Raw genomic sequence first — 12,255 nt, forward strand, 5'->3', positions numbered from 1 at the left:
ACAATTACAATTTACTACAAAACAAATTGGCTGAGATTATTGAGGAGTATAATTCCAGGAACTGGACAAATTTATTATTTTATTTCTATATTTAAATTTACTGATGATAAACAGATGATTTCAAAACATCATTTGTAGTTTTCTTCTTCATAAAAAAAGCTAGATGACATAATAAAAGTGGTAAATGTATAGTTTCTAAAGATTAATAGCTGTGTCTTATTTCATGACAAAAGGAATGCATATAGATTTTAATGGATTATAAAATCTCTTAAGACAAAATATTTTTTGTTTGAAAAATTGAAAAAAAACTCATTTATTTGTCTACGGAATTTTACTACAAACACAACAGTAAAAACACAACAAATAAATATATTGGGTGAATCTCAAGATTTTGATTTTTCCTCAAAATACATGTATAAGTACAGTATTACGGTACAGTTTTGTCTAAACCAATATTTTTGATTTACCCTTAAAGAGTTAAATAAGGCTAGAACTCACACTTATCATTAATTATAAAAGGAGACAAATTAGAAAATGTGTTTTTCAATCTCATTATTTCCTCTTGGGTCTCACGTACAGTGTGTCCTGATACGCCTGGATATATTCTAAACGGATTGCGATATTAATGTAAAAACTTCGCCATAACTATTAAAATACTTTTATGAACTTTTTGAAGGATCAAAATATTTTCTCCTTTTTTCAAAGGGAGGTAAAGAGGGGGGTTACATTAAAATTTCAAATTTCAATCCTTATCTTGTGACATGTCATTTGAAAGGTAAAATCGAAAGAAACACAATTACATGAACAACACATCTCTACGACGATCCTAGCAAAAGTTATGGGCAAACAACCTCTTACATCTAAGGGTATAAATTAAGTCTTGATACGCCTGGATATATACTAAACAGATTGAGATATCAATGTACAACCTTCACCCTACTTATTAAATTAAATTTTTGGATTTTTTTTAAGGTAACAAAAATGCCACTCCCCTTTTCAAAGTAGGGTAGAAGGGGGTAACTTAAAATTTCAAATTGTAACCCCTATCTTGTGACATGTCATATTAAAGGTCTATTCAATAGAAACACAATGACACTAGAAAAGACCTGTACACCGTTTCTAGCAAAAGTTATGGGCAAATAATCCCTTACATTGTAAAGCCATCTAGGAAGAAATATTTTTATCCTTCATAAAGTCCAAAATAATATTTTAATAGGTATGGTGAAGATTTTACATCAAAATCTCAATCTGTTTGGAATATATCCAGGTGTACCAGAACTTAATTTACACCCTGTATGTATTTACCATTACCGTAAAGCACATACAGATATACCACTACATAGAACACTATGTTGGACTGTACCTGTGTTCTGCATGAGTTGTTTTATCGCAGTGGCCGTTCCAGTGCTGGAGACCTTGATGAATTTGGGCATGATGTTAGGTATGATGATGGGTGTGTTGACATTGGGCGTGTTCAGCATCTGTATAAGAGTCTGGCGGTTAGTAGCGTCCAGTGTTGTCTCTTGGCTGTCCTTGGTGACCCCTGACTGCTCGGGGCTGCTCGGCGGTCGGGAGACGGTCCACACCAGCTTCACTGTTATGGGGTTTTCTGCAACATGTCCACAACTCTCCGTTACCCTTCCAGTCAAGGGATTTTTCATCCTTTCATGGAATCAAAAGTGCAGTATTTAGGAAGATTAGTGTAATCTGTGCAAATCTAAATGTGACAAGGACATTTTACAGAGGGGTAAAACTACGAATAATGGCAAAATAGCCCTGTGAAACAGTAAAGGATGCTACGGCAGGCAGTGACAGCGCAAGCAGCGGTGGCTGTGGCTGCAAAAGTGATGTCCGATTAGCGGGCCGTAGTCAGCGGATCTTGTAAGATCAAGTTTAAAGGAGAACTCTTTAAGTAAAATATATTAACAGTTTATATATTTTCAAATCTGTTCTTTTCTTCAGATGCCACAAATATAAGGAAAGTGAAATACAACATTCATATAACACTAGAGAAAAGGGAAAATGTATTGTAAACAATACAATTTGGAATTAAAAAAAACACTTATGCTGGGAATAAGTTTTTTTCAAAAATCGCTACATGATTAAAAAAAATTAAAATAACTTAGATAAAATCAAATCAAATTTAAAGGAACATATAATGGAACTGGCATTATATTCACTTGAGGAGTTTTTTATGGGTTAGTTGACTAATAACATTGTAATCTTAATAAATTGTTAAATTGTAAATTAATGTTAATCCTAATACAGTTGTAGTTATTTCATGTACCAGGTTTACACAGATAAATAAAGAGAAACTTAATTTGATTTGATTTGATTGAGAGCACAGCTGGATTGAAGACATTGTTAGAGGAAGTTAGAAAGAAGAAAGGAGAGTATTGTTTGTTAAGTACAGAGGTGTTTAAGTCTTGATGGCAACATGAAAGGTATTGAGATTGAGTCAAAGGTTACGGAGTATTGAAATTTTGTGGAAAAGTGAGTGCTGGGACATTTAACAGTGATCCAGAAACCCACAAAGATGTAGAGATAATATCTTGAATTCAAAACTTTGTTAACGATTTGAAATTCGGCTTTGAAACATCACTAACGTCCACAAACACTAATTACAAAGTAAGTATTTCATGAAAAACCTTGTTGAAAAAGTTGTTGTTTGATTACTTTTATATTATTATTTTTATACATTATAAAATTATAAATTATGATACAATTAACAAAAACTAAAATGCTAGTTAGCTGATCCATTACAAAACTAACAGTAACAGTCGTTTTTAGTAGAGTAAAAATTCCTTCACACAACCATACTAAAATGTGGTTTTATGAATTATTTTATAAAAACCACGAGGAAAGTACAACAGTATTTAGGAAGATTAGTGTAATCTGGGCAAATCTAAATGTGACAAGGACATTTTACAGAGGGGTAAAACTACGAATAATGGCAAAATAGCCCTGTGAAACAGTAAAGGAGTAGTAGTTTTGAAATCAATAAAAATCTACAGTGGAGTCCCGCTAATCCGAACACGTGTAATCCGAAGTCGGTTAATCCGAACAGGTCCAGGAGGAATTATTTATAACGATAATGAACAGTTATAGGAACTAATTACTTAAAAAAGGAAAATGGGTGCATCATTTCGTACATAAACAAAGAAAACTTTAATTAAATAGACATACAGTATTTTATTAAGACAAATTGTGTACGGTACAGTACATAAATAATGAAGTTAAATACAGTACCAAACTAAAACTTATAGGTTAAGTATGAGTTAAATTACTGTTTAAGAAGTGAAATCAAACAAAAATTGGACGTACAGTACTGATATTATTATTGAGTACAATATTAATTGTTAAAAGACATAAATTCAGTTATTGTCTTCTGCCGCATTGAAGAGAGTCTATTGGATGACGCGTAGTTTTCACCATCGTGTGATAAACATGATATCAGCAGGTGTAGCAGTAGCCTGTTGCTCTAAGTATCGTAGTGCAAGGTTAAGCGCTGCTGCACCGTCTGCGTGTGGCACCAACTCTCCTTTATCACCCAGGTTCTCGTCGTCCCGTAGCGCGTGGACCCGTACAATATCCAGTACGCTCACATTGCTTAACAATAGAACTCTCACACTAAATACGGTAAATGTGCTTAGTATTCGCAAATACGTTTATTTGTCAAGAAATACAATGCAACAGTCAGAAAACATATTTTAATAAAAAATGTTGATAATTCTATAACAAAATAGACCCATTCTCCGTATTTTTCTGTAATTCTGGCTAATCCGAACAATCACATAATCCGAATAGGGCTCGGTCCCAATTAGGTCGGATTAACGGGACTCTACTCTACTTTCTTTTAATTAAATAAAAAATGGATTGTTACATTTAAAAAATTGAGTCATACCCTACACCTACTGCTTGCTGGTCTTGAAGATTTTTTAAACTATAATATTTAAAATTTCATGCAAAAAAAGTTTCAATATGGGTACTAATAAAAGAGTTGCGACAGTTTGAAAGTTTTGACCAATAATCAACTTGACCACATTAATTTGTCGGTCTTGTTATTACGCACAACTTTTTCAATTAAATCTTTGTTGTATCTCTTATATTTACCAAAATCCCTTCAGTCTGCACAAAATTTGGAACACACAGTACATCTGTAAGGTTTTTATCGTCATAATACGTTAAAATAAGTTTTACACATAATAATAAATCACTTTAATTAGAATATTAATTATTATATTAAATTATATTAATTTAATGTAATTTTTTTAATTACAACACTTTTTCCAAAGTGTTCTAAAGTGTGTGAAAATAACTACACAGACTGAATTTTACCTCACCATTTGGGAAGGGTTACTTTTAAATGTTATTATTTTTAGATCTATCAACTTTTTATCAGTTTCTCAGGACATTTTAATTAGACACCCTTATTCCTTGTAAGACACATTAATCTTTTTGCTTCATTACTATGTTTGCCTGCAGTTAGTAATTTCAAACAATGAATGGAATGTGAGTCTACATGTGTAGGATTAACATGTGTGTACTCACTTGATTTAGCCTCCTTCTTCATGTTCTCTTCATCTGGTGGGGAGATGGTCCAGGTGGAAGTGGAGTGTGGGGAGAGCTGGACAACACCCACATCCTCGTAGTTATAGTTAGAGAGGAATGTCTGCGCTATGCGAGACCGCCTGTACACCTGCGACATTGTGGTCCACATTCCTTCGTCCAACCTAGTCATCCATAGTTACTTATTGATTGTTAATTGTACTTGACTCATCTCACGCAATTGATTGTTAAAACTAAATCTCATTAATGAAACAGCCTTTTTAAAAATAGAAGAAGGAGATTAAGACATGCAATGACTATTTGGTCTTACTGTTTTCAGCTGATTAAAAATTTATTTAAAAATGCTTGAAATGATAACAGGATTTCGGACATTGTTATTGTTACAAAAGAAATAACACAACGTTTTAGGACAAAAACATAGGGCTGGATGTGGCTTGCCTTTACCCCTTCCCCCTCTTGACCATTGCCTTCCTGTCCCATTGTTTTAGATGACACGACACGCAGCCAAAGAGGGAGCCAACATCAAATTTTCTTATTAGTATCCCACTTTTGCTCGTGCTGGTGTGATTGTGATTCTTGTGTACTCGTGACTTGCATTCTGTGAAGTTAAACGCCTGGACTGGACTCCAACCGGCTTTTGTGTATGTTTGAATGGTTTTTCCCCTTCTTCTATTCTTTCTGTTATTTATTTTTGTATGTATTAATACCTCCCCTTCCTGACGAAGAGGATAGATTCCAATCCTTATAAGTTTCATAACATATTAATGATGACAGATGATCGAAATCCTGTTATCCTTTCAAACCTTCCATCATCAATAACAAACTTTTTTCCATCGTCAACAAAGAAAAAATGTTTAATAAGCAACTTTTAAAAGACCTAGCTAAACTCATTCATTCAATCAAGTTTATCAGTTAGATTTATTGTTATTTATTATGTACACTATTGGCAATGGTATACAGCGAACATAACCATGTCTAAACAAAAGACCAGTTAGAAAATTATAAAAATTAAAACTGACTTAATCTATTTTTTTTAGAATACATTGGACAAAGAATTATAATTAATTTTACTTTTGTTAAATTAAATAATATAACATTACTTAGTCTAACTATATTAAGATGTTTTTAAATTATATTCAGTATACATTTACCTATAAGAAAATATTTTTAATATAAATTTCATTCTTACGCATTAGTATTAATTAACAGATAATAATTTTTAACAGTTCATTAGGTTTTAAACATTAAAATTTAAATTTTTTAGTGAAAGATTCAAGTGTTAGAAAATAGTTTCTAAACTCCCTCTTAACCTTGAAACTGGTTATCAAATTTTTCTCAGTGGCAAAGTGTTTTTGTGCCATGAATATTGCCTTATATTTATTTATCATCATATTTATATTATAAAATAAGCAGACCATAATAGATTTGTATTCAAAATTTGTATGAGTTACTGCATCCCTATCATCATAAAAAGATACTTCAATAAAACAGTGTTTTTATTTTTTACCAATATTATGGTAAATATTTAATTTTCAGTCAAAACAAAGACTTATAGGGTATACCTACATCTTTTTACAAATTGTAATTTATAATACAATATAACAACACATATTTCAAAATAGAAACTCAGCATAAAAGTTAAAAACTTAAATGTCCACTGTGATTGTTCAAGCTTGAATAATGTCAATTCCAGTACAATCTTGGAAATGAATGTCCATTTTGTCACCTGTTAAAAACTTGTGCTTTGATTTGACACCTGTTGTATTTCTTTATAAGCAGTTACTTTTATCAGCTGTTGAAAATAAAACAATTTAAGCTAGCGCAGTGCTGATATTACATTGTGACTAAGTCAACTGCTCAAAGAAAAACATGTTATTTGTTATTAATATGTTTACAGAAACTTTTAGCCTCTTAACTGAACTGAACCGTGGAAGATGGGCGTTTCCCTCAGAGCAGCTTCTGAAACAAATGTCTCCATGACTGTTGGAGAGCGTAAGCATCAGTGTATTTCAGCATACACTTTAGTGTTGGGGGAGAATAGTACAGTGCTAAAGTATTGATAATGGAGTCAAGTCGATAACAAGTAGGTGAACAATGAAGAAGATGTATGTGGTCAGCAGAGTTTGAGGATGGACGGTAAGTCTAGTTGAGAGAAGTGCCTTGGAGGAGTCATCCAGCAATGCCCTGGGGTGTCTAAGGTTGTACAGTGGAGCAGGGCCCTCACGGGAAGACCAGGCCCTGATGTGATCCTACTCTGAAAAAGCAGCCGAGTCAAAGAGGTGCTGCGCTTGTGCCTCAATGTAGTTACCCAGCATCAAGATACCAAGGGAGCGCATCATGACAGTGTTCCGAACAAACCAAGGATACCAGATAGGAAACGAACATCAGCTCTGTATTGGAATGATTCAAGTTGTTTGCTGAGGGGTAGCAGCCAGCTGGTTGTACCACACAGGGCCGGCGTACGTGATGGATGAGGTGTAAAGGAGCAGCTTGGTGGATGTGGTAAGCAATAAAGAGCAGCGAAGAAGTCCAAGAGACATGAAAGCCGCCGGCCACTACCATCCCAAGGTACCTTGATATTGACGTAGTCCATCACAGTCTGACACTCTGAATAACCGAAGAACCAGACCATAGTCCTTTCAGGTGCAGGAGATCGCCTAACATTTGTCCGTATTGATTTTTATCCGCCAACAAGTGAGCCATTACAAGCCACAAAGTAGGAAAAAGTAACAACTTTTAAATTTACATCTATGTAGAGAGATAAAATCTTAAACTTTTGAATAACTCTTTGGGAAAAATAAATTTGTTTTATGGACCATGAATGTAAAACATTTAAAACAGAAGAAAGTCAGTAATTAAATTTATACAATTTAATTTTTTTTATATTTGTCCAGCAATTTTGATATATTAAACAATTATTTTAAACACAATTTTGGGAAAACGTTTAGATTGAAAATATAGTTTGTAGATTAGTTACCTTGCAATAGAATTGTTTTGTGCTGACATAGAGTATATGGGCTGGAAGGCACCGATGCGAACATTGACTGTGACATCATATGGTAAGTTAGGTTGGCCAACCGTATTGCCCAGAGCAAACAGCACCAGTGGGAACCAGATCACACCGATGATGGCCATCAGACAGCTGCCCCCCACCAGATACTTGGACAGCGGATTCTTCCTCTCCCCTCTCGCTTGCGGATACTCTGATTCTGCTCTTCTCTGGCACTGCAGCAGAGCACATCTTAGCAGTGATGATGCCAAAAATTTACTGCTTAGTTGTGATTCATGCTTTTTGTGTTGTGTTTTTTTTTTCAACATTTTTGAAATTGAAAACTTTACAGACCAAGAGAACTAGTCAATATATTGACTACCAAGAATTGACAGACTAGAGTTTTAAGTAACAAATCAACACCTGTATTCCGATAACAGCAGGTAACAAAACTTAGAAAGATCTTACTTAGAAAGTAAGATCCTACAATGAATTTAGTTTGTTTCATGTTATTTTTACTGACGTTACCTATTGTTGCTATATTTCTTAAGTGGTTTCTGCAAATTAAAGATAACAAAGGATGTTATTTAAATTTGCATACAAATTTTTAAAAATATTTGCTTGTCTCCCTATCTTTTTTTAATTTAACATGATTCTTTAAATAAAATTAATTACTATTACAAACCCTGACTTTTAGGTACCAGTCAGATTTTAGAAATTTTTACTTAATTTTTAATTGTAAAAGAATTATACTATTGCATAATTTACACAGAACATTTTACTTTTATCTCATTATTATTACTATTGTGGAGATAGTTAAATTTCAATCAAACGTATTATCCTTAACATCCAAACATAAATCAAACAAAATTTAAAAATAGTATAAAAACCGTTACCTTTAACTGGAAAATGTGCGCAAAAATATCCTCCATTTTCAGCCAATCGGAGAGAGTCATGGATGTGTCCGTCCATATCCAGTCCATGAGAGCTCTCAGCTCAAACACAAATGGTACTCCCATGAAACTAATACAACAATGACTCAAAATCAATCTCTCTAAACTTTATTTCTTCACATTAGCATTGTAAATAATCTATATAGTACAGAGTGTATATTAAGTCCTGATATGCTTGGATTTATTCAGAACGGATTGCGATCTCGATGTAAAAACTTCACCATACCTATTAAATACTTTCATGAACTTTTTGAAGGATAAAAATATTTCCCCCTTTTTCAGAAGGGGTAGAAGGGGATTACTTGAAATTTTAAAAGTGCAACCCCTATCTTGTAAAATGTCATTTTAAAGTTAAATTCAAAAGAAACACAATGACATGAACAAAGCATCTTTATGACGAACCTAGCAAAAGGTATGGGCAAACAACCCCTTACATCTAAGGGTGTAAGTTAAGTCCTGATACACCAGGTTATATTCCAAACGGATTGAGATATCAATGTAAACCCTTCACCAGACTTATTAATTTACTTTTTGGACTTTTTTAGGGTAACAGAAATGTCACCCCCATTTCAAAAGGGGGTAGTAGTGGGTAACTTTAAATTTTCAAATTGCAACCCTTATCTTGTGACATTTCATATTATTATAGATCAATAGAAACCCAATAACACTAAGAAAACACCTGTACGTCGTATTTAGCAAAAGTTAAGGGCAAATAACGAAAAAAATAATAATCTGTAGGGACACTGTAAATGTGTTGCGCATATCAAGACAATATTGCATGGTATCTTTTAGTAAGACTTTGAGGGGCCCAGCTTATTTCCTTATGTAATATCTAATGTTTCTGATGTGCATAGTTTTGGTAAGAGGTATCTTTTTTCTTGATGGCATTACAGTGTAAGGGATTACTTGCAAAACTTTTGCTAGGATCGTCGTAGAGATGCTTTGTTCATGTCATTGTGTTTCTTTAGAATTTACCTTTAAAATAATATGTCACAAGACAGGGGTTGGTTGCAATTTGAAAATTTGCAAGTGACCCCCTTCTACAACCCTTTGAAAATGGGGGGGGAGAAATATTTATACCCTTCAAACAGTTCATAAATGTATTTTAATAGGTATGGTGAAGTTTTTACATCGATATCGCAATCCGTTTGGAATACATCCAGGTGTATCAGGACTTAATTTACACCCTGTATATATTAATTGTTCCTATAAATACTCATTATTCTAAGACAAAAATGTATTCCTAAACAAACTATGAATGAGTGAAATTGGCCTTATTCCACTACATAGTAAATTAACTCAATAATCTCCTTAGACATTTTTACATGTCATATTATAGAACAGTACTTACAATGGAAAGAAAATATATATTCTACTTACACTTTGAAAAGAAACATGTTGATATAGTTGTAACTTTTACAAAGAAAATTTCCCAGAATGCGCGTCGGGTAACCGCTGCGGATCTGGTAGGCAGAGAGCAAGAGGTAGAAACACTTCACCAGGTACCACATTTGAGGTGGCAAAGCAGCATTGAACTGTCTGTAACAAAGCTAAATGGTCAAACATTTAGACAAAAATCTTATATTTTATTACTTAAAGTGATTAAGTACTGCATATGATAATCTTCAAACCATGTATTCAATCACTAGATACTGAATTATAATAAATATTGTTTAATATTTAAATTTGTACAACAAAATTTAATATTTTCTAGAAGATAAACCTTTATCAACCCGTGCAAGACATAATTAATATTATACTTAATGCAAATCTGAGTCGAGTAATTTAATTGGCAATACAAATTACATCATAATTTTATATTTGATACAAATTAGATAATACTTTTTAAAGTTCTATGAGTTTTTCAATAAAAGAGTACATTAATTTTTAATTATGTTTATTTAACTGTGTATTTCAACACAACTTTAAAACTTTCAAAAACATAATTGATGACTGAAAAAAAAAAAAACACCATTTTTAAGTATATTATTTAATAAACATTTGGTGTTTAACATAAAAACTCTATTTTTAAATTAAACACATTTATTTTTGATGGGTGCAAAAAATAAAAGAGTAATAAATATCTAGAAAAGTATTTTTTTACATAATATCCTATTCAAAGGTTTAAGAGATTCTAAACAAAATTTAGCACATGACAATTCAAACCTCAGAATTGTTGTTCATGTGGGATTAATATCATTTTTGAAAAAAAAAAACATTGCACTGATAAACAATTATTGCATAAAACAATCAGACTACCCCAACTCGTTCATTTTACTATTGGGCTCTTCTACTTTAATTATATTACATTTTAATTCCATTTATTAATAGTTAGTTACCATTACTAATAATTAGAATGTTACTATAGGAAATTATGTTTGTAAAAAAACAAACAGCAATAAAAGTATTTATTATTTACACTATGACTTTCATACTCTTAAACTAAATGTTTTATCATTCAAAAAAAAATTAAGCTACTGGAAATATGTTTTAAATTCTTTAAAAAATATCAAAGAAAGTGAATAGATACATACATCTATTTTGTGGTAATCACTCGCGTAACATATAAATATGAAAAATGTCCATAGTTCTGTTATTGTTTCAAATAATTCGTAGAGAATAATGAACTATTAATATTAAACACATGAAAATCTTCGTGAGAAATGCGTAGTAATGGTACAAAAAATACAACACAAATCCTCTAAGAAGAATGTTTTGGATTATCGTCTTATAAATTAGTAAATTATTATCAAAATTAATACATAGCTAACAGTACCTCTCTGTGACAGCTGGAAGAACGAAGAACATCCAAGCATGGATACCAATAACGAGAACGAACTGGAAGACAATTTTCCCCAGGATGAACTTCCGCAGATAGAGAGTTCGGTCAATAATTATAAGCGTAAACTGGAGGATCAACATCACAAGGAATGCTATTGGAACTTTGTTCTCTTCAAAATATTGGGATACGCCTCCATCTCCTTGTTGTGACTAAAACACAGATTAAACAATAATTAAAGTTTTGTTTGAAGACTGTTACAAACCTGACAACAACAAAAATCCAGTATATATGGCTGAAGACAAACTGGAGGATACAAATTTTGACAGCTTTTAAATTGAAGCTTAAGTAACCTAACCTGAAAAAATTATATAACCAAGGAAAGTCTGCCAAAGCTTCCAGACGATGGACGATGGTCATAGATCCAGATGATGCAATATTTTGGAAAATATTTACATCAATAAAAATAAGAGTAAATTGATTGTACAGTTAGAAAACAAATCATTGTAAAATACTACTAGATTAGAGAAGCGTTTTTTTATCATATATAATGTTATATGTTACTGTGGTTTATATTTATCTTTTATCAAAATTATTTGTATTGTCATAAAAATCACAAGGAACACTGACAGTCATAACATGAGGCCTAGTGACAGCCATGTCCATCTTTATGTTAACATTCAAATTAGAATGTTAACATGCTAGATGTAAAACAAGAGCATGAGAATATATTGGGCGACCAGTATAGATTAAAATGTATTAATAGTCGCACTAGTAGATCAAAAAGAGTATAACTTTAAAATTATCTAGAATGTTATGGATATCATGCAAAATAATTCTTCCAGCAAATAGAAAGGATTGAAGCTGTTTTCTTATTGGAAATAATATATTAATTTAAACAAACTCTCCAATAATATAAGTTTTTATATTTGTGAGGCCTTTCGTAGTCAATGAGAATATAATTA

The 12,255-nt window shown here is 32.2% G+C and overlaps 1 protein-coding gene across 1 annotated transcript in view; it reads right to left on the reverse strand.

The window, feature by feature from the left end:
• LOC124365534 (piezo-type mechanosensitive ion channel component) overlaps window positions 1-12,255 on the reverse strand; it is a 192,913-nt gene that overhangs the window by 15,112 nt on the left and 165,546 nt on the right. Inside the window, exons 43-48 of the mRNA XM_046821521.1 lie at window positions 11,288-11,502; window positions 9,892-10,050; window positions 8,455-8,581; window positions 7,547-7,794; window positions 4,552-4,733; window positions 1,364-1,609 (exon numbers count right to left, since the gene is read on the reverse strand). Of these exons, the coding sequence (XP_046677477.1) occupies window positions 1,364-1,609; window positions 4,552-4,733; window positions 7,547-7,794; window positions 8,455-8,581; window positions 9,892-10,050; window positions 11,288-11,502 (1,177 nt within the window). The remainder of the gene's footprint in view (window positions 1-1,363; window positions 1,610-4,551; window positions 4,734-7,546; window positions 7,795-8,454; window positions 8,582-9,891; window positions 10,051-11,287; window positions 11,503-12,255) is intronic.

This window comes from Homalodisca vitripennis, chromosome 6 (genome assembly GCF_021130785.1).
Source record: "Homalodisca vitripennis isolate AUS2020 chromosome 6, UT_GWSS_2.1, whole genome shotgun sequence".
In the NCBI taxonomy this organism is placed as follows: domain Eukaryota; kingdom Metazoa; phylum Arthropoda; class Insecta; order Hemiptera; family Cicadellidae; genus Homalodisca; species Homalodisca vitripennis.